General features: G+C 46.0%; 1 protein-coding gene across 4 annotated transcripts in view; it reads right to left on the bottom strand.

Annotated features, from left to right (window-relative positions):
- Nucleotides 1–3,474: 3,474 nt before the first annotated feature.
- The window catches only part of DAGLA (diacylglycerol lipase alpha), a 49,351-nt gene continuing 29,281 nt past the window's right edge, over nt 3,475–23,544 (bottom strand). For 3 of the 4 annotated variants that reach the window (XM_019547323.1, XM_019547324.1, XM_019547325.1), the window contains 7 exons: nt 22,307–22,449; nt 20,705–20,773; nt 19,468–19,540; nt 17,950–18,146; nt 16,645–16,774; nt 14,728–14,909; nt 3,475–11,643 (listed from right to left, as the gene is read on the bottom strand). In XM_019547323.1, coding sequence (XP_019402868.1) covers nt 10,716–11,643; nt 14,728–14,909; nt 16,645–16,774; nt 17,950–18,146; nt 19,468–19,540; nt 20,705–20,773; nt 22,307–22,449 — 1,722 coding nt within the window. In that variant the 3' untranslated portion in view covers nt 3,475–10,715. Of the gene's footprint in view, nt 11,644–13,626; nt 14,104–14,727; nt 14,910–16,644; nt 16,775–17,949; nt 18,147–19,467; nt 19,541–20,704; nt 20,774–22,306; nt 22,450–23,544 lie in introns of those variants that run through there. The other variant, XM_019547326.1, reaches the window with a different exon arrangement.

Genomic DNA, 23,544 nt, shown 5'->3' with positions numbered 1-23,544 from the left:
GGCTCTCTAAACCGCATGGCAGGGAGTTAGAGCTGCTCTGGGTTGGGTCAAAAAGTCTTTTCTCCCTTAATGCAAAGGCTCTAAATTGTAAAGAGTCAGGAAAAATTAAAGTGTTCACTAGTAATTTCCCTGGTCTGACTTGCCTCAGCACTTACGCAAAAGTGTGAAAGAAGTAGGCAGTAGGCCTTTCCTGTAGACAGAGGCATTAATTTGTATCAAAGGAGAAGGAAGGGGAAGGAGAAAGGATAGAACTATACACAAATGTTTTGAATAACAATTATTTTCCAAAGCCTGTTCCAAATGTGAGGGTCGGAAGGCCCTGTTGAAACAAAACTGGTGTTCTGTAATACTGACTCGGTTGTCACTGCTCCACCGAAAGGGGCGTGCAATGAGAGGGAGCCAACAGATAGAGACAGTCGCCTGGGCACCTCCAATCTCCCAGCTGCACATGCACAGCAGCATTGCCTGGGAGGCCAGGCAGGCAGCTAGTGACAGGACACACCAGCAAACAGCCAAGCTCACTGAAAGGTCAGCAGAATCCCACTGCTGATGCCCAGCATTCTTAACATGCAGATGGTGCAGTGCATCTCACCACTGATAAGCCATATGCTTGGTTTTCTCTTCGCTGCTTAATAAAGCTTATCACCAGAATGGAGGCTTCAGGCTCTGATTTAGAGGGGACCTCTCCAGCTTTAATAGCAACAGCATGGGATGGGGTCCAGACCTCCACAGTGCTTTGGCTGCAGATATCGCTTCTCCACAAGACAGTGGCCACCAGGAGGTGCCTCAGACATACTGCTGTGTCATTGCGGTCCATCAACCACATCTTAATGCAATCACTTTGCATGCACACCGCACACAAAGTGTACATTATGATAGGACAGACCAGGCAGACAATTGCCAATAACCCTGTCTGAATGCTGAGAAACATGCATGCTACTTGAGAGATGGGAGATGCCCTTCTAATTCTACCCCACGTATGAGGTACCTCTCCTTTGGAGCATCAAAACTTCACACAGACCATGAGGGACAGCAGAGCAGTGGAGTCCCAGTGTAAACTGATGGAGGATTTGTCTGCATTCCATTATATTTACTGTTGTGAAATCATTCACGCTAGTGGCACAGTAACCATCTCCCTACCTCCTGGGTTCAGTGAGCAGGAGGACCTCTTACATAAGAGAAAGGCAAAATGAAGGAGGATGTGGTCATGTTAGCAGAGGATTCACACACAGTGGTAACAGCAGCAAAACTGTCCAACCCACCAACATCAGAGCCTGGCTTTGGAAGATCAGAGTTCCATAGCCATACTGAGTGCAGTTCATTACACCAGGAATACAATGGACAGTTTAGACATAGTGGGTTTCTTTAATCAATAATTCTTGCAGAACAGGGCCAGTGCTCAAACAGGGGCCATTTTGCTCATTATGATTCCTGCTGGTATTCAGCAGGTTGTTCAAGTATAGAACTGCAGTTAACTAGACATGGCACATGTTAAAGCGGTGTTACCTTCCTCTGGGGCATCAGGAACCTGCCCTTGCCCAGGACAAGATCACAAACTAGACAAATGAAGCAGAATGACTGACCTCATGGACACAAGGAGACCAGCTTCAGACAAGTCAGGCTTTGCCATTGGCACTTTAAGACAACCTGAGGGAGCATGGAGCAGTGAAAACACCTGGCAAAGCCTAACAGGTTGGGAAACGGGGGACTACCAGTGGCAGCAAGAGTGGGGCAATCAGCACCCAATCCTTACACCTCTTTTTCTCCCCTTTCCAATATAGGAGCAATGTGTGGAAGTGAGGAAAAGAAACTTGGGGGCCTGGTGTCCTGTCCAAAACAGGGTCCTTGCACCTCAAACCAATGGGAAGCAAAGGCACCAAGTTTGTGCTACACGTAAACAAAGAAACCAAGTTTGTGCTACATGTAAACAAACCCAAACAGGCAAGGAAAATGACATCAATGGAGACAACAAAGTGCTTAAAAACAACTGTGTACATTTCCTGATGTCTCCTGGTACTGCCATTTCCTCTGAAAAAGAATATAACTGGCAACTTAATTTGCTCTCTCCCCGGTTTTGTTCTGAATTTCCAGTGTATGATCTTCAGTGGCCACAGTTCATGCCCTCAGTACCCCCATCCCCTCCTCCTGCTCAGGGAACAAAGTGCAATGACTCCAAGAAAAGCAAGGGGCATGAATTCAATGGGGAGATGCTAAAGAGGAAACCCCCATAGTGGCATGTGGAGACAGGAGAGGTGGCAAGGCAGCAGGGTGCTTCCAGCACAACCACCTCATCACGAGAACCAACAACTCCACCATGAGCTACACGCTAAAAACAGTACTCTGCTGCAGACACTTAATAGGCTGTGGTTATACATTAAAATGTCTCCTTTCTAGGGTACACATCAGAATTGCAGTCACATGGGATTTACAGAGATTGGTATTTGGGTTTCAGGCTTGCCCACTGCCCTGATATGGTTTCCTACCATTTTACATTGCAGCAAAGCCCTTCCTCTAAAAATGGGATCTAAAACACTAATCGAATCAAATAGAAACTGGCATCCCATGGGATGACCCCAACATGTCACCCCCCGCTCCCCTTGTTCAGGACAGTATGTGCCAGTGGTAGCTTGGTAACCTAAGGGCACCTCGTGGATGGAAAGGAAACATAACTAGCATGTATAAGACTCAGTTCCTAGAGAGATACTGTCTTAGGGCTTGGAGATGGAGTAAAAGAAAGATTGAAATAATCCATTTCCCCAAGCATGTCTCTCTGAGAGCAGTACTATTTAGTGACTTGAATACAGGCTTGGGAGCCAGGAATTCCCAGATCCTAATGTGGACTGACTCTGTGACCTTAGGCAAGCCTCAGCATCTTTCTTGCTTTCCTCATGTGTCAAATCCTTGCCTACCTCACAGCAGGACAGTTAAAGATCAGTCAGTCACCACTTGAGTGATGAAATATAACTTGTCTCCCAGGGGACAACACAGAAGGGAACCCAAGGTCAAGATGTGGTCCTTTTGTCAGTTGAGTTCCGCAGCTGACTACAACGACAGTCTTTATCTGGACATAAATAAGAGGATACAAACTGCTCCAGCTCAGAAAAGCAACGACGAGATTTTTAATTCCAGGACTGCTGCTGAAAAAGGACGTACTGAGCTTCTAGTACAGGCTAGGCATTCTCACCAAAGGAGAGAGGCCTGTGAAAAACAGTAACTGGATTTTTAGCCTTTACATGGGCTTAAGGTGAGCTGTCCATGCTACAGTGAAAAAAACTGTGTTGTATCTGGTGGGGGGGAGGGGAGGGTTAAATAACTATATCCAATTTCCTTATTTAATGATGTACCTTACTGTACTATTGCATAATGTCTAGCATGTTAGTAGTGTTTATAATACAAAGTCTATTTTGCTTTGGGTTTTTCTTCTATGCTAGACCCTCAGGCTTAATGCTCTTCATCCGTCTTTTATTATTTTAAAACTTTGCTCTTGTAACTCTTGTTGTTAATGCCTTATAGAAAAGGAGCTTATAGAAAACAGTTATTTATTTCCACTATCACTGAGAAGTGGGGGGGTCAGTGTCCCTCTACTCTCAAAACTTACAGAAGTTGAGTTTGAAAGGCAAGAGTCATCTGCTGAAAAAGCAGTGCTGACCATGGAGATGAACCCAAGCTTGCTGGGCTGCCCTACCATGCAGCAGCAAGGTCAGGATTTAGCTATAGTAGGTAGCAGTCAAAGTATACAAGGTGCTTATATGTATGATATGTGCTGAGGATGTGGAAATATCACAGGGTACTCTTATTTCGGGCCAACCCTCAGAGCTACATCAGATTTCTGTACTTGTTTGTGCTACACGTAAAACCTGCAGAGGAAATCAGGTACATTTTGCATAGGCAGGGTGCATTTTGTTATTTCTGTTTTGTTAATGGAAGGGTGTGAAGCATGCATTAGTGATCTAGAAAGGAGGGCAAGCAACCGGGGGCAATGTAGGCAGGTGACAAAAAACCCCATATTTTTTGGTCAATCTAAACTAGGGAAGCCTGGAAAGCAATTTAAAGTGGATTTAACCAAGAATGACTGGAAAGGACTAACATCTTGTATCAATGCAGCAAAGTAACAGTTTTCGATTATCTTGAAATTAGCTTGGATTACTGCAAACTAATAGGCATTACAAGGAATATTCTGAACCTCTCATACACCTTACTGGGCTCTAAATTAAGATGTAAAATTCAGGAGGGACACTGGTATTATTGCAGGTTATTCAATGAAGACCCCTGCTCAGTGCCCACTGGCAGTAAGAACAGCACACAAAACAGTAGACTGCATAAAGAATGGGACAGGGAAAGGTACTGACATTATGGAATAACATTTTATAAGTCAGTGGGATACTTTCCAGGAATCCGGCATGCATTCATAGTTACCCTAACTCCCAGGATAGAGTAAGAAATTAATGATGTGGCAGGAATGACCAGAGGCATGAAGACACTTCCACACTGAAAGATTTCAATTAAAAAAAAAAAAAAATCAGGCTGCTTCAGTTTAAACATAAAGCAAATCAGAAGGGGACATGACATACCGAACTGTTAAAAGCTAGGAGAAGGCATTCCTGTTCGTCCCTTGTAACAAGTATAAGATGTTCATTAACACCGTCAGAGTGAACAAATTTAGAGGAATATAAATAAAATCCTTTTTTTATACAACATTAATTTAGCCTGAAGAACTTCTTGCTACAAGGTATGACAGGGTCCAAGAACTTCACAGAATTCAAAAGAAGAATGGGCATTTACTTGAATGAGAACATTTGGAGTTCTATTAGATGACAGAAAAAGTCCAAAAGGAGCAATAAGAGAAAAAGCTCTATGTTTCAGGATGAGTCAGACCTGAGAGGAGGGGATAAGCAAGTAACCTCCCAATATGTCAGTAAATGTCTGCTCTAGTCTTTCTTGCACACTCCTCTGAAGCAATTGCAGCCATCCAGTGCCCACTCCCAGTGTCAGAGATGGGGCACTAGGCTAGATGGAGCACTGGTCTGGCAAGGTAATTTCTTTGTTCTTGTGTATATTTTCCTTTGAAGGAGGTACTGATTGAAGGAAGGAAATAAGCCAGGTTGCTTGTGGGGAAAAAAACCCCCACAGCAGCATCTATTTCACATCCATTTTTTCATGTTTAGTGGTTTCCCTTCTCTCTCATGCTCCTTTGGTTATTGGTTACAATGCACACTCCTCTGTTCTTTCTGGATTAATTAAATATTTGTATGTAATGTCTAATTGCAGATTGGGACCTTAGATGCTATTATAATACAAATTAATGCTACTAATAGCTGATGGGCTTAGAAATGGAAGCCTGTGGAATACATCATCATTTGTATTTCTACCCTCAGGCATGCTTTTGCAATTTAAATCATCATCTGGGGAGAACATCATATCTGATACAACTACCATTCTCTTCCAAATAAAGTTACAAGAGAAAGAAAAAGGAGTTGTGAATTTAAACAGGGTCCAAATCAGGAGCAGGCAGAAGCAACGGCTTAAATGTCAAATACTCAGAGCCAATGTTGCAAAGTTCTGGGCATTGAAAGCAAGACTTTTCAGGATGGGAATCTAACAAGGGGAGAGGGTGGGCAAGAGGTGTAGGAGTTAGGAATCCCAGACAGAGGTCAGATGGGTGGGATGGAGTCAGCACCAGCCATATGGGATGGCCCAAGAATGTGGATTGGGGCACTGGCACCTCATGATGAGGTAACTTAAGCTTCTGGAAAGCCAAGAAAGAAAAGGAAAGCAAAGAGTGGCAAGAGAAAGAGATGGTCCCAAACTGAAAGTGCAGCACCCCAGAGAAGGAGGGGAGATGTAAAACCTTGGGGTAGGGACTGTCTTTTGGTTCTATGTTTGTATAGTACATAACACAGGAGGGAACTGATCTGCAACTGGGACACAGACAATAGCTGCCAAAAACCAAAGAACTATCACATTAAAAAAGCTATCACATGCTAAAAAGACAAGCTGCTGTAAGGGCTTGATCTAAATGCATTACTATAAAGAGTCCTTCCACTGAGTGCAATGGGCTTGGGATCAGGCCTCCAGCACAGTCTAACATTTGTGTGCATATGCAAAAGCAAGAACAAGACCTCTCTGCCAGTGTTTTCTAAGGCAAAGCCAGACCTTCTTTCTGACTCAAAAGAATTGAGTTAAAGCTGTGTTTCTACAACAGCTTAAAGCTTCCTGCATTGTTCTCAGTTGTTCCAGAGGTTGCATTCCATTAGTTTGCTGAGGGTTTGAAGATAAAATGTAGTGTGTGACGTCTCATTATAATTCAGCTAACTAGAAGGTGTCAAACCAAGGGCATTGCTTTGTGGGACTCTTTGGCAAAGCTGGGCTGATGTACAGAGTTTCACATAATCTATTTTAAGGAGCATGAAACCCAGTCTCTGAGCTCCAGTATCGAGCTACCCTCCACTCAAATCCTTCATCAGAAGGACACTGCAGTACCAGTTGCCCCATCTGGGATGGAGGCATGGGTGTGGCAATGAACTGATTGGCACTATGAACTGCTTAGCTGCTGTCCAGTGAGTCAGGTACATCAGATTGCACCTCCTGTACTGCCCCACTCACAGTGTGACACCCTGCTGAGATTTCACTGGAATTTCCAAATGTTGAAAGGCACAAGAGTGCTGCACAGGAGTTGAAGGATAAGAACCAGCAGCCAAGCAATTAAGGAACCTGAAAAAGCGACACATTTCTGAGACAACTGCACATTGGGGTGGAAAAAGGGCAGAGAAAGGAAACTGCAGCGTGACATACACGTGGAGGAGGTAGCCAAGGGCTTGGCATTACATTCTAAAACTGACTAATCAGATACATTCTTTTAAGGTGCAAAGAGAGGCTAGGTTTTGCAAGTGCTTCCTATAAAGCCTAAGATGATGGGGGTGAAGATAAGGAAACATTTAAGCTGTGCATGGGTATCGTTCATTCAGAGAGTGTGGGATTACTTTGGGAGGACCAATGACTGCAAATAATCCTGGTTTCTCAAGAGGGGACGAAGAAAATAGTTACTCCTACTGTAGTATGCAGCTTTACTAACTGGCCTCTTTCTTACCTCTATTCCCCTTCTCCAGTGGTCAGTGGCAACCCTGGATCATCAGATATTGCCTATTCCTATGCAACTTAGAAGAAGCCAGCAGTCATGGAGCACAAAATGGGAAGCAAAACTGTTTTTGTCTCCCTTTCAGATACAACTCTAATGGCTCTGACAATGGAGACTGTCAAATACACACCCACACACTCACCAAAGGAAACCATGGATCAGTGCCCACAACAGAGCCAATTCCCTAGTGCAATGCTGTGACCTCTTAGCCAAAAATCAGGTCACTATGGAAATCATAACACAATAACAAGACTTTCACTGACAGATGGCCTTGTCACATGGACACTTAGCATGTGTTTTATTTAGATCGTAGTGAGCATTACTGTGCCATACTAAACATTAAAACGTGTTCTGAGCTGTCACGTGGTAATGCTTACTACGCTCTGCCAGCTCGCATGCTTTATAGGGAGCTCTCGTGAACTGTTTCTGCCGCTGGCAGGAAATGGAGGACAGCATAGAAAAATCAAGCCCAGGGGAGGGCACCACCTCAGCACTGGATCCTACCAGTGCCTCAGGACCAGAATTGGTTTGAGATTCCAGTGCGGTCCCAGAGTTGGGACCAACAATCAACGGATTGTTGGTCTCAGCCCCAGGACTACACCAGAACTGGTTGGAGAATCTGGTGTGGTCCCAGGGCTGGGACCCAGTCAGCAGGATGACATGCTACTTAATATGACCTGGAGATACTTCTACAAAAAGTCCTAACATGCCTACAATATGAATGCACTTGGCAAGTTTTACTGCTTTAACATGAGGTGGATCATGGTTTAAGCACAGTTAACATGTCCTAAGTATAACGTTCGACAAGGCCCAGAGCGGCAATCCAAACCCCTAATTTATGAGAGCCTGGCTCCTAATTTCATGTAATCTCCCCATCTAGGGCACAGGCTCCCCCTAACAACAGCAGATTGATTGAGACAAGCAACAGCCCTGTATCCTAACACTGATCTAGCCAGCAGGGACTGAGGCAATTCCTTCACTGAAATTTGTAAAGTGCTTTGAAAATATAAAGCGCTAGATAAGTGCTAAGTGTTATCACTGCCTGCCCACCACTGTCTGAGCAAGACAGGAATGGACTTTCTTTCTCTTCAAGCTAGCACACTGCTCCAGCAATGTATCAGGCCCTTTCCACAATACAGGCCCATCAGTAGCCAGTCTGTAGGAGTAAGCTTAGCTTGCTACTTTCCCATATCCCTAAATCTTGCACACACCCGTCTCTATTCTAACACTACACTTTATTGTAATGCCCTCCTGATATTACATCTCTTACTCATTTATCTCTACCCATTCATTCTCACTCTGTGTTTGCAATGGAGGATGATATTAACACAACCGATCTTGTCTGGGTTCCAGAACCGTTCATGCTGTCAGCATAATGCTGGCTAACAGCTGCCTCAGAGTCAGCAAAGGGAACACAACGCACTGCTCTTTTTTGGAGGGCCTATATAAAGAAAGCAACTTTTTGTTGCTCAGCAAGAAATAAACTATTAAAAAAGAAAGTCGCTTTGAATCCAGAGGACATTCTTCCCCCTGACCCTAATAATTTTAAGGTCACATTTTGGTCTCAACTACTGGGCCAGTTAAAAATGTTTAGTGTTAATAAGTTAAAACTCCTGCATTTCCAAAAGCTAACTACTTCACAGTAGAGAAAGGGGAATTCATCCTATACAAAGTTGTAAGACTAGACACAAGCCTCTGGGACATACACAATTCAGCATTACCATACACCTTCTGAAATCTTACATTAAAGAAGAGCAGGTGTAAAAAAAACTAGTGTTCTGATTTGATAGCATTTTACACCGTCTCTTTGCTCTGTGTTTGTACAGCACCCAGCACACAGGGCCCTGGCCCCTATTCTTCTTTTCTTCAATGGGGATGACATTCTGGGAAACGTGGATTTCTCCTCACAGTGTAGGAATTCCACAGCTAAGAGTCTGTAATATGGGGGCATTTTATAGCGGCATCAAACAGAAGTCTGTTTCTGGTTTAAAAAAAAAAAAGGGGCAAAGACCTAGACAATAGACTGATTCTGCTGAGTTTGGATATGAAGGTATTTTGTAAGTTAAAAGACTCTTGTAGACCATAGTAGATTTTAACTTTCTAAGAAGAAGTTTCTCTCCCACTTCCATCATCAACAAATTCCTGCCATTAAACAGAGCCACCAGGCTATCCTGGGTTCTGGAGTTCTGCACAGCAGGACTGGTTGCTTAGACACAGTTTTATTAATGACATTTCGGGGCTTTTTAATGAGTTATCGTGCAGTAGGGTGAAGCTGATGAACCCTTGTGGGAAGCCAGGATGAAGGATGCATGCAGTTTCCCCTTGGGCTTAGATCAAAAGGTTTCTCCTATCACCCTGTTTCCTCTTTAAAACAGGGGGTTTTAAAAAAGCACTTTCTGCCCACCTCACTCTCCCCCCAGCCCCCAAATAGAGGGAATGGTCCCGGAAAGGGAGTACGAACGTTTTTCTTGCTCAGAGAGAGCTTCCCTGTTTGGTCAATAAATACCTTCCAAATAGCTTTAGAAGCTCTGTAAACATACGTGAGATTTCAACACTTAGTTAAGGTTCATCTTTTCCCTGAACTCCAATGGCGGACTGGCACTGACCTATGATGACCATACCGGTTGTTTGAGGACTGAGAAGGCTCCCAGGCACCACAGGGACCTGGTGAATAATGCTGGGTTCTGGAAGCCTCTGAAATACTGAAAGCTGGATTAACCTGACCCATCCGTGCACTATTGAGATGAGATCCTGTGAGTCTTGTGATGGGGATGTTGCCAGTTCAGAATGGTTTGGGGAGCTGTGAAGAGGTGATGGAGGGTCCTCCTGCTGGTAAAAGAGGGAATGCAGCAAAGGCCTGATGCTCTCTAATACCACAGGTTTTCTTTCTTCTCAGAAGAAGCCGAGTAGTCACTGAACACAGAGGTAATCAGGGGAGCGAAAACACACAGTGCCAGACCGAGTCTCGCTGCACCCAGTCAGGGAAGGGGTGGCTGCATTCCCCTGGAATAACAGCCCCAATGGCTTTAAAACAGGAGAGAGGGTCTTACAAAAGATAAACACCACGAAAGGGCAATGAATTGGTGTTTGGGTCTGACATGACGTGTTAGTGCAATAGGGCCCAAAGTCACAATCCACGCACTGCTGGAACCACTGAAATGGTAACAGCAAAGTGATCCAACCCCCTTGTTTCTGATCCGCTAGCTCCCCAGCGAATCCATCCCCTAACTTCAGCAGACTCCCTGGAACAGGAAATCTGACTCCCATACCTCAGCAGGTACCCCCCCTGATTTAATCAGATGGACTGAGGTAGGGAAACCAAACATCTAACTTCAGTGAATGAGACCCTCTTAGTGTAGCAGGCTTTGCCAGGCAGCACATCTTCTCCCAAACGTAAACGCGTGACCAAGGCGTGGACTCCATCCTCCTGACAGCAGAGTGCCACTGGCCTAGCACCCCAAAGGAATGTTTCCAGGTGTCTCCCCTGATCCTGAACTGCCCAACGACCAGCTCCTCCAAGTGTTATCCCAGCATTCAGTTGACGGGATTGGCTCTCAGAGCCTCCCCCTCCTCTCCTGCACTAGAGGGCTGAGATCATGAGGTCCTCCTGCTTGGTGGGGCTCATCATGTGACCAGATGGGGTGGAAGTCCGGATTTTGTCAGTGGCCAGGCATTCCTGGCTGCTCATGCCTGTGGGAGTAATGTCCATAAGTTCTCCAGATGAACTCAGAGGGAAGGAGGGTGAGACTGAGATGCCTGAAGAGGGATCAGTTGAGCCTGCGAACAACCTAGGGGGCTTGGGGACCAGGTTGGGCTCATACTGTGCTCTTAGCAGGATCTCCTGATCACTGACAGACTTAGGCATCTCTGCAAAGTCACTGGAGCTGTCCGATACCATCATGCAATAGATGTCCTGGAAGGAGCTGCTTTTGCTGTCCAGATTGAAGAGGCTGTCTATAAACTCAGCAAACTCCAGCACTTGTGGACTGGGCACATCAGGAAGGCGTCCATTCTGGAGGGACAGCTCCTCTTGGCCTGTAAAGGAAATTCTGTCCCCTTCGCTGCCAGCCCCTTCCTCACTGCAGCGTCGCTGGGGGGTAGTGCCACCACTGTTATGCAAGGTCTCAGGGGGCTGCGTCTCCTGTGAATGTTTGGAGAGGCTGTCAGCAGCAAGCAGCTCTGTCCTCGAGCTGAGGGAGGGGTTCTCCTCAGGGATAACGGGGTCTATATAAAAACAGTGCGTCTCATCCTTCTCCATGACAACATGGAGACTGGGGGAGCCACGGATGCTCCGGAAGCCTGAGGAGCGCCGTGAATCAAAGCTGTAGATGGACTCATTATCAGACAGACTCTCCATGGTGGCCAGAGGAGCACGGCGGTCCTGCAGCTCCACGGACAGGCGCTCCTTGGTATCTAGGAGCAGAAGCTCTACAGGGTCCTTCTGCACAGAAGAAAGGGGCTTGGTCTCATAAAACCCTTCCAAGCTGATTTCAGATTGTGACTTGCTCCTGCAAAGACAAAATACAAATATAACACTGCCATATCCCTCTAAAAAGCAGCAAATCCTGGGTAAGCAAAGGATCAGACACCATCTCTCAGCACTGACATCTCCAGGCTTACTGAGAGTACTTGTGCACCTCCTCTCAGCCCAATCCTATCACATACACTTGCAGTCAATTTGTCACTCTCTAGTCCTGCTTCCTTCCAATCTGAAACTGTTGGTTACAGCTGTCTGCCACAAGTTTAGCCCTTTTCTCTTTCCCTTGTCTCTTGACTGGTGCCTGCCCTTTGAATGGCATTTTTGACGGAGGTACCACTGATGACAGAACTCTGTAATGCCTTTCATGATGACCATAGGATAGTTTGCAACCTGTAAGTAATTAAATCTCATGCACTTGTTATCCTTCTTTTGGGAGTGAGGAGACAGACAAACGGGGAGGCTAAGTGAGTTGTCCAAAGCCTCTCTCCCTCTCCCCACACTTATTACCTTCTCCTACCCTGAACTTTCCCCACATCCCCAGGCTCATCTGCTTCCTTCTCTATTGTGAATCCCCAGCTTATTACCAGGACTGCTAAAAAACTACATCACAAGATGGGATGGCTTTTTCAGGGTGGTGGGCTTACTCTGGTAGTGACTAATGATGATAGGGTCTGAGAAATGTAAAAAAGGGATTGCACAATTTAGCTAAAGGAGAGACGGAGAGAAGTTTGGAGGAATTCCTAAGGGTTCTCTCTTACTACTTTGAATGACTCTACTGTGACCTCTCTGCCTATGTTGGGCAGACATGCATGTGGCTTCACCTCAAGTTCCTCTATCATCTGAAATCGCAAGAACAGAAGTGCTTCTTGTGGACATAAGCTACCCCTCAGACACAACTCCATATCTTCTGTCTCTATCCTTGATTCCCATTTACTCCTACTGCTTAGGATCCTAGTGGCATGCCTGACTTGGACCTGATCTTCTTCTCTCATATCTATTACACCTACAAACTTGCATGTCATCAGTACAACACCATCCACAGAAGCCAATCTCAATTATGTCTTTTGAAATCAATATACAAGTCTTCACTTACTCTCCCACTGTCTACTCCAAATTTTCCTCTCTGTGGCCTCCCCAGATGCCAGCTCTCCAAATTCTAGCATGGGCAATGTGCCCCCAGCCTTCATATAGGGAAAAAGAAATGTAAGCATGTTCACCTCCTCTCCTCTAGTGGTTTCCTTAGCTCTCCATGCATTGCTGATTCCAAATGAAAATTACCTTTTTTCATAAGTCCCTATAAATTTAATTCAGCTGTCCTCACAATCACTGCCTACTTCAGTCCTCACTCCCTCTGCTCATCTAGCAGTAGCTCCTTCCCTGTGCCTCCAAACATCTGACCACCCTCAGAATCAGATCCCTATTCTCCACAATTCCTGACAGAGGAACTCATAGTAACCTGCAGATCTCATTGAAGAATATATCCCTTCTGCCTCCCTTCCTGGCATCCATACTTTTTCTGTCTCTCTCTCCTCCTGAGGCTTCTGCAATTGCAACAACCCTATTTATGCTGTAGTGTAAATCATTTAGGCAGACACTTTACACCAAGTGTTATAAAAATGAGGGCCTTGTCCTCACCAAGAGAGTCTCACACCCCTCTTATTACTAATAAACACTATCGCATTTACTGGGTACATGAATATGGAGATTTAGATTGCAAGTTTTGCCACACCACTGAATCCCAGTCTTGGGGGAGGAATGCACAATTAGTCACAGGCTGGAAACAGACATCACCATTGTACCACCATAAAAACTGTATAGCACCTCTTCAAATGGGGGAACCCCAGGTTCCCCACTTACAAACCTGTGCCCAACCAATCCCCCATAATTTGTGGAGGCATGCTTTGAGTCAGGTCACAGAAGCCCCATATGTATGCCCAGGGAATCCCCTACTTGGGAATTTTTAGGGGACACATCTGCAAGCAGGGAACTTGGGGTTTAGCCTACTTGCAGCTGTCCCACCAGATCTGTCTCATGAAACCCTAGAAGCAGCAGAGGCCCAACCCTGTGAGACAAGGACAATGTCTGTGTCACCCAGTGAAGTAGATCAGCTGTGCCAGGACACAACCCAACATACCTAATCCACTTCATTTTGTGGCATCTGTTTATAGCCAGAGAGTAAGATGAGCAGACACTGTCCATGTTCCCCTCCACCTTAAACAAATCAAAAACACTCCTTTCTTAACATGGCAGAGTCCTTTTTATCTCTTGGATCAGGGATGTGAAACTCACCTGGTGCTGCAGGCCGGATGGGTGTTGCTGGACCAGTCTGCAGGCTAAAACGGCCTCACCATGGCCAGTATGCAGGTCTGTTCAACGGAGTGCCATGGGCAGTGTGCTCCTCAGGCTGGCCCCTTGTGCAGCACACATCGGCCCCCCCCAGGGGTTTGTGCTGCAGGTGGTGCGTGGGCTGGAACCTGTGCTGCGAGTGCTCCACATAATGCAGGGGAACAACACAGGGTGGTTGCTGCATGCTGTGACCTGCCAGATTGACCCCAGAGTGCTAGCTCTGGGGCTGGTCAGGATCAGGCTGTGCCAGCACCAGTGTGCACAACTGGTCCAGTGGAGTACAGCATGCAACCTGTGCTGGCCCTGTACACCACCTGCAGTGCAAGCCCCAGAGCAGGGCTGCCATGATCTGCAAGTGGTGTGTATGGCTGGACTGGTCCCATGCACTGGCTTCAGCACAGCCCAATCCAGACCAGCCCTAAAACCAGCACTCCAGCTTGTTCAGCAGGGCACAGCATGTTGGTTCATGTTGGCTTTCCTAGGCCATGCACAGCACCTGTGGTGCCAGTTCCAATTTGCACATCAGATACTGCATGTGGGGTGCAGAACCAGTCTGACTCCCACGTCCCAGACCATATGGCCTGTGGACCATATGCTTGACACCCCTGTCCTAGATAAACTTCCCACTTGAAGAGCCACTGAATCTATTACTCACACACAGCTTACTTGAAGCATTCAAAGAGCAACTAAATACCCAGCTGGAGGCAATAACCCCTGCAAAGGCTCAGAGCAGATCTTTCAAAAAAATTAAAAGGCACATCCTTACTTGATGCTGCTGTTCCTTCTGTCTGCTAATATGGCTCCAGTTCCAACCTGTACTGCAGGCCCGCTGGGCAAGGGCTGATTCTGGAAGATCAACTCTGGGTTGAGATCCACTTCTGTGGGACTCACCATTACCTTGGCTGCAGAAAGTAAGGCAGTCTTGCCCTTGTTGTAATTCTCCAGGACCTATTCAAAGTGAACAATGGAATAGTAATGCCTTCACAGAGAAATCAGCCTTGCTCTGCTGAGCTCCCACCAGTGACAGTCACCCACCCCCACCCCCTTGATTTGCTTCTTATCTATAGGCTTTGCCTAGAAAAACAGCTCAAAAATAAAACCTTATGATCACAAGCAATTGTTAAAGAATTACTGATATGAAAGCTGCACTGCCAGTATGCCCTACTAGGAAGCTAGTAAGGAAGAGGTAATCCACGCGGCTGGCATTCATCAACCCCAAACTAGAAGGGCCCATGAGAACTGTAATACACAGGTAAGTTGTTTTTTTTTTTTTTTTTTTTTTACAGTGAACCCATTCTGGAACACTTTTCTACATGCACTAGTATTCATAGAATCACAGAAAATTAGGGACGGACAGGACCTCAGGAAGTCATTTAGTCCAACCCCCTGCTGAAAGTAGGACCATCCCCAAGTGGATCATCCCAACCAAGGTTATCTAGCTAGGTCTTAAAAATCTCCAAGGATGGAGATTCCACAACGTGTCTAGGTAATCTGTTTCCTCCTAATGAGAAACCTTTTCATCATATCTAACCTAAATTTCCCTTGCTGCAACCTGAGACCACTGCTCCTTGTTCTGTCATCTGCCACCACTGAGAAAAGTCTAGCTGTATCATCTTTGGGACCACCCTTCAGGTAGTTGAAGACTTTATTAAATCCCCCCTCAGTCTTCTCTTCTCCAGACTAAGTAATCCCAGCTTCCCCAGCCTCACCTTAGAAGTCATGTGCCCCAGCCCCCTCACCAATTTTGTTGCCCTCTGCTGAACTCTCTCCAATTTATCCACATCCTTTCTGTAGTGGGGGGCCCAAAACTGGACAATACACCAGATGGCCTCACCAGTGCCAAATAGAGGAGAATAATGAATTCAATCTCATTGGCTCAAGCAGGGGCTGCAAGTTGGGGCATATGACTTCTGAAACACTTATGGCTGCCTGACATGCCAAGATACCCAATAGTGCCCCCATAATATGGTGTCAGGTATTCTCCCGTGGTTCCATACTGCTAGCCAGTGCTTGACAGCCTCACATAGCTTCAAGTTATTTACTGCTGACCCACAAAAGTTGTGGCTGATTAGATTTCACCCTGAACACAGGAGACAGGGTCTGGCACAGCCAGGTCCTGAAGACAGAAACCCAGGAGTGGCCAAGGCTGGAGTTGCATGGTGTTGGTTTGGAAATGCAGCACGGTTTGGTGGCCAAAGTGCTGGACTGGTTCACAGAAAAATCAAGTTCTGTTTCTAGCTCTGACATGAATAAAATTGGAGAACATCTCTATTTCTCCTCCTTTTCTGACTCATCATCTGCTTAGACTGGAAACTCTCAGGACAGGAACCATACCATGTCTTATCATGTGTAAGTACAAGGCTTATTACAACAGCACACTGAATTGCATTAGGCCTCTATGTGTTACTGTAATACATGCCCGTGAATAGTTAATGAAACCATATGCCAACAAGTGACTTCTGGCTTCTCCAACAAGCAAGCAGCTTTTGCGTGGAGCTGAGTGGGAGCTCTACTAGCTTAGACCCTTGTTTCTCCCTCGTTCTTGCTCTTCCACAAGCATGAAATTCACACTGTCAGCATCATCCTAAATCTTCTATAAGTATCTCTCATTACTCCAAAAATCTTAGACTGGGCACCTGCACACACGTGCTGAGTTGAGTCTCACCCAGCTGCTCAACATTACCTTGTTGAGTCCCTCCATGACCACATAGGGAAGGTGCTCATGCAGCATTGCTGGAGAGATGATCACTTCATTAAATGCTTTATTGTCACCCCAAATGGCAAAATATGTAGGATCCTCCTGGTCACAGCAACTGCAAGAGGAGTAATTATCAAGACAGACAGAGAGAGATGGGATAACAGGTGAGGCAGAGCAGTGGCCAAAGGGAAATAATGACAGAGGGAGGCAGAAAAACAGAACTGAGGATGGACCTGGGGCAGGAGTGGGCAATTACTTGGCTTAGAGGGCCACTTAAGGAGTTTTGGTGAACTGTTGAGGACCAGTGGGGAGAGAGGGGGGAAGAGGGGGATGCCAGTTGATCCTACATGGCCTGCCAACTGCCCCTGGGAGCCTGAGAAGGAAGGGCTGCACCTTGTGCCGCTCCACTCTTCCACAGTTGGGGCCAGGCTGGGCCACTGCTCCACTCTACCACATCTATCCCCACATCCCCCCACCCAGCTTCCTGTTGGTGCTGCACAGTGCTGCCAGCACGGCTGCTGGGCCCACATGGAATGGGGAGCAATGTAGTGTGGAACAGCCAACCTGCTCACTCACTGCAATGAGCTGCTGCTGCCATGCTGCACCAGGAAAGTTGGGGGCAGCTATCCTGGGCCAAGCCCTCCCTGCAGTCAGCATGGACTAGCCTCCTAGCAGCGCAGCAGTGACAAAAGCTCATTGCGGTGGGAGGGCAGGATGGCTACTTGACACACTGCACTGCACCCCATCCTATGCAGGCCTGGCTGCTGGTGACCATGATGCCAAGACTTTACAGCACTAACAGGAAGCCAGGTGGGGGCAGAGATGGATGTGGGGGGGAGAAGTATACAAGTCTGCATGCTGCGCTGCACAGCCCAGCCCAGCCCCAGCTGCAGCAGAGTGGGGTGGTGCAGGGCACAGCTCTCCCTCCTTAGGCTCCCAGCAGCTGCTGGCAGGCTCAATAAGATCAGCTGATGGGCCAGGTATGGCCCATGGGCTGTATTTTGCCTACCGCCTGGCTGAGATGAGATAGTAATGCCACATTTGCTGGTGTCACAACTCCAAAGATCCAAAACTAGACAATAACGAAGCAAGATCCTCCTTCCCTCCTTCACAGGATGAACATAATCACCACACAGTAGTGCCAAACAACAGCACCTTACAGACAAGCCAAGGAATGCTGCCACTTTCTTGAAGGTTGTCCCCTGGAATTGTTTTCCAAAACCAAACGTGCCACCCCACCACCCACCTGACAGTGACTTACACCCAGGAGGTGATTCTGACTCTACTTACCAACACTGCTCAACAGGATGATTGTGCACCACATGGATGATGCGGCCGGGTGGGTAGAGTGGTGTACTGGCAGATAGGGCAATGGTTAGGTCGCTGGGGTGGGCCCAGAGACGGTTACTGGTCACTGAATTCCCTTCCATCTCTTCAGGGAGCTCTGACTTAGGTATACATTTCGTGGCACCCACAATTATTCGCCACTGTCCAAAAAGAGAAAAAGAAGGGGACTGAGAAATGCCAGTGTGTGACGCAGAAACAGAGAAAGGGAAAGCATGCGTTTTTCAGGATCATCCCATAGCACACCATTGGGCTTCTTTAAGCAGCATGCCCAGCACTTCAAAAATGATCTGCAAAAGAAAATGTGGGGCTTGAGCCTTTGTTTGCTATACCAGGATGCATAAAAAGGTGTCCTCCCCGCAACCTGTTTTAACCATAAAAAAAATCTTGTCTTCCCTGTTTCTGCTGAATGTTTCCTTCAAGGGGCTACAGACCTGCAGTGGGAGTGTTATTAACCCTCAGCTGAAGTGAAAGCAGGCTGAATCTTTTAAAAAAAAATCTTGTTTTATAATTTCTTATTAGGCATTTAAGTTCAAGAGCTATTGGCAAAAAAGGAAGGAAAACAAAATGTTAAAGATTCTGTACAGAAGCCTCTCCTCCCTCTCAGCTGACCAAGTCTCACTTTCCTGGTCCTTGTGAAAGCATACACCTAGCAGTTCCAAGAACCCACTGGACGTTCTAAGACAAGATCCAGATTTCTAATATAAAAAAGCAGAAGTGTAATCGATGCAAACAAAAGTCTGAAAAATTTATTACACACCAAGAAAAAGAGAGAAACTCTGGGCCTGGACAGATGTTTCCAGTGCTATTTACAGTTGGTTTTGTACACCAATGTACATAATGTACTAGGCAGCACAGGACCAGGAAATAGCCCATTTGTTTGAAGCCAATGGCTATCCCAGAATCAGCTACAGACTCTGAAATACCTATAAAAGCATAACTTACACTTAAGTACTTTTACTCCCAATTTTTATGGGGGAATTTGATGCCAGATTTGAGTAAGTCACACGGATGTAAGCTGTGTCCACCTTCTTTCCACATCCACACCAGTGTAAATGTGGAGTGTGTCTAGGCTCTGCATTTTCACCCTTTGTAGGTCACCTTTAAAATTCTTGGCATCAAAACTACGGCTTCTGGTTTACCTAAGGCTACTGGCATTTCCCAGACTGCTGGAAATGAATGCTATGTAGCTCCTCCATTTCCAAAAGGAGAACATAATTTACTTTTAACCCACAACTGCTCAAAGTGGGAAGACACCCTGGAGTTGCATGCTTAAAAATTCACACCTACTCCACTACTTAGTCCATTCTGGCTGTTGCTTGTTATGGAACAGGAAAAATTAGAATTGGAGTACGAACTCGTAAATAGACTCAGCTGAGGACACTGCTGATTCATCTACTCTAGATATCTGCATGAGAACACGTGTTGAGACTCTTAACACCACATGGATTTAAATCTCCATACCTTAGGCTTGGTACTTCTCTGGAGAACATCAAGAAGCTGCCGGCGAAATCCTTCTAGCTGAGAGAGACCAATCCTGGGAGGAGAGAAGGAAGAACAGGTATCACCTAAAACCATGTGGTGACCACTAAGATGTAAGCATTGTGTCAAGTATAAACCAAGGGAAAGGACAAACAAAGAGAGGATACAACACTATAAGAGATCGTACAGAGGATTAACAGATGTCTCAATACAGATGTGCCAAGAAACATCAAACAGGTGACAGATCATCAAATACGCATGGTTACAGACCGCAGATAAACTGATAAGATAGTACATAGACATGAGATGTGACAATACGGATGACCAGAGAGGTGGGCAGAGAGACAAGAGGGGATGACAAGTGGATGACATACGAGCGTCACCTTACAACACAAGGTGCCAGGAAAAGGGTTCAGATGAGATGCTGCAAGGGTGTGAGACACCACTACATAGATCGCCAGGGAGATGATGCATAAGTCAAAACTCTTATCATACCAGTTACCTTTAGCACTGCACAGTGTTTTTCCTCCATAGACCTCCAAGTGCTTTACAAAAGCAGTTTGGTATCATTTATCCCCTTCTGTAAGATGGGGAAATAGACATGGACATGCAAAGCCACTTGTCCAAGATCAGACACTGACCTGGCAGCAAAGCTGGACATAGAATTCAGCTCTTTTGGCTCCTACTCAGATGCCCTATCAGTTAGCACACATCTTCCAGGAGATAAGAGTGTGAGGTTTCCAAATTCACATAAGCAGGGAAAGGGCACACCGGTATGAGATGACACAGCACAGATAACCAGGAAGTCAGTAAACAGGTATGAAATGACACAGCACAACACACCAGGGCAAGACAGCACACAAGTGTGAGATGACATGGCACAAGTAACCAGGGATATGGCACAGCTATGTCAGATGCCACAGTGAACATTATTTCAGTCAGGATATTCACCTTTTTCATTCATACGGGCAACTGAGAGCTAGGGAAGGGTTATGCCAATACACACAGGTGTGGGATACACCAATATAGGTGTCCAGGTAAAAGATACAGCAATACAGGTAACTAGGAAGAGAGGGACAAGGAAGAAGCACATGAGGACATGTAAATGAGGAAACCGGAGACAGATATGATCTGGAGGGTTTTCAGAAACAGAAACAAGTGCCTTTGGTACAGGACAAGCAGATACTGAAGTGAGGAATTCTGAGATTTCTCCACTTGCCTGGGGACTAGATCTTTGCCAAGCACCACTGCAGTCACAAACTCTTTCGAGTACTCCATGGCATCCTCACTGGAAGAGAAACATGATCCAAGAAGAAGCAAGTGGGATTTCACTAGGAGACAAGTGCACTCCATGGCCAATTTGTTTTCAGCCTCTGAAGGGTTTGATTTCCAAAAGGCTAAATTTGAGCTGTGGTGCTGTGCAAGCCATAAGTTCTGTTACTGAGGGCTACCACACTGTGCTCTTGCAACACAAGGTTGAAATACATGACCCATGCCCACACCTTGGAGACCCAGTTCCTGCTTTGCCCTGCCCCCTGAATAAGGCCCTGCTGCTTAAGTTTAGGAATGGAAGTGTTCGAACACAGAGAGACAGGAGGGACAGCGCACCCTACAGGATAAACACTACAGGTTGTTGAAGGACAAAGAGTGTCACCTTCTGTGGGACACCCCCACATCCCTTTCCACAGGCCCAGGGGAACAGGGAGTAGTTCTTGAAGTACAGTCACACTTTCTTTACTTCACCCTGACTTTCAGACTGTATCATAACACCCAGAGGCCAACATAATTACCAGGATTGTTGGATGCCCTTGCACATCTTGGACAGAACAATAATGATCAAAAACAGGGCACAGAGGGCCCCTCCCAGAACTCTGGAATGCTTCACAGGTTCACAGAAAAGCCTGACTGTGGCTACTGTGTACCACAATCTAAGGGACCTCTGCCAGGAATAGATCCTCATAGTTAAACAATGGAAGTCCCTCAGGGATCACCGTGGTGAGCAATGTTTCCAACTGGCACTGCAGAGGACTCGGTCCTCCAGCTACTTGAGGGCTGCTATCAAGTAACAGGTGTTGAAGGTCAATGTCCAGGGTAATTACTATGATGGGTATGGCTCCAGGACATTGGAAGGGCACCCCTTCCTTCACTGTAGTGATTGTTATAGGAGTTGATTTCCCCCAGTTTACTATAAAGCCCATTCATAGTAACTGTTGTGACTGCTGTGGGGATATCTTTCTTCTCCAGGGCTAAAGATGGTTGATATTCCTTAGATGTCATTTAAGTTACATGACCAGATCTAGTGTTTGCATTTTGATAGACTACTGAAAATGCATCTGAAATGGATGGCAGACAGTGTCCAGACATCATGTGACATTGTGCAGTGGAGGATATGGGAAGAGAAGCACATCCTCAGTGCTTTCAGTCTCTTGGCTGTGGCTCACACCTGCCAAAGTTAACAGGATGAGACTACAGGATTGGACAGGAGACTGATCTGCCATGTGACTTCACGGATACTATGAATGTTCAGGACAGCATTCACCTGCCATCATAATTAAGGCCCCAAACCAGGACAGACTGAGCAAGGCTGCTGGCATTAACCACCAGCAATGCCATCTTTTATAAACCTAACATTCTTTGTGGCTCTATGTTCTTTGGGGTGGGAACTATCACTTACTATTTACCAATACAGCATCAAGCAAAACAGGGCCCTGACACTGATGCACCCCAGGGCAACTAAGACATAATAATGATCAGATGTCTCAGTTCACAGGTATCTACAATTCCCCAATTGCCCATTTAGGTCTCATCTCCCAATACATACCTCAGCAGCCCACCTGGGGGAGAATACGCAAAGCACTTCAGTGATGGGTACTGGGGACGCAGAAGGAAGGATAGAATGGCAGCTGTGCCAGCCCCTAGGGAATGTCCCACCACAATCAGGCCGTAGTGCTTTGTTCCTCTGCCCTGCAAAGCAAAGACCTGCTGAGACATTCCTGAAGAACACGGCCATCTTTCTTAACTGTTTCCTCTGCTTAGCAAAAGCTTACTCATCTCCATGCCCACATGCTCCAGACCCCCTTGTCTTCTACAAATGGAAGATAATTATGATCTACTAAAATGCCCCTTTCTGAAGTGGGACTGGCATGCAGATTCTACATAAAGGAACATATAGACATCTCCACCAACTGCACTCAATTCCTGCCCCCAGAAGGACACTCATTTCTGGATGCCCTGAAATTCACTCCTACATCACCAACTTAGGGGGCCCAACTTTTCTTTGGAGGGGAGGGAAAGGATAATTTTGCTGTTACCCATGAACCTGTCTCATCACTGAAGGGAATCCATCAGTTATAAACACAATACTGGGGAGCTGCATGCATTCACAGGGGCATCTCAAAATATACACATTTGTTTGAAAAGGAGGGACAGTTCTAAAAACTCGCCTGGTAGGAAAAATGGATAGAAATAGGTGGGGGTGAGAAAAACTACAGGGGCGTGACTAATAGACTGAGGAGCTCAGAGTGGGTTGCTTGCTTTTCTGCTGCTTTTGGCCACACCTAAGTATAAAACAACTATAACGTTCAGGCCAAATGACTGAGTCAGATTCTGTGCCCTTCAGGAATGAGAATTAAACAGACAACTTCTTCACTTCATCTTTAGGAATGAGGAACTCCACAGATCACACTGTTTACCTTTCTGGATCTTTCTTATTTCAGGCAGTGCCTATCCAGAATAAAAACTTCACATATTTGAGACTTATTTCCCTACACAACTAGATAGCAATGAAAACAGCCTTTAGGTTTTCTCAAGAAAAGGAGAGTCAAGCATCACATCTTTAGGACTCCAGGTTTAATAAGTCTTCTATCCCAGGGAAGGTCTGATAAAAGTTTATTAAAGAGGCCATCCTCTTTAATAAACTGGCTGATGCCAACTTCCTGAGGGATACCCAGCACGGGTTTGTTGCAGGTAGGTCTTGCTTGACCAATCTCATTTCATTCTACGACCAGGTGACCTATCACCTGGACAAGGGAGAAGATTTCATAGATTTCATAGACATTA

The sequence above is a fragment of the Crocodylus porosus genome, unplaced genomic scaffold (assembly GCF_001723895.1).
Source record: "Crocodylus porosus isolate Cpor-Errol unplaced genomic scaffold, CroPor_comp1, whole genome shotgun sequence".
Lineage (NCBI taxonomy): Eukaryota > Metazoa > Chordata > Crocodylia > Crocodylidae > Crocodylus > Crocodylus porosus.
This window is presented reverse-complemented; position numbering and strand designations above follow the sequence as displayed.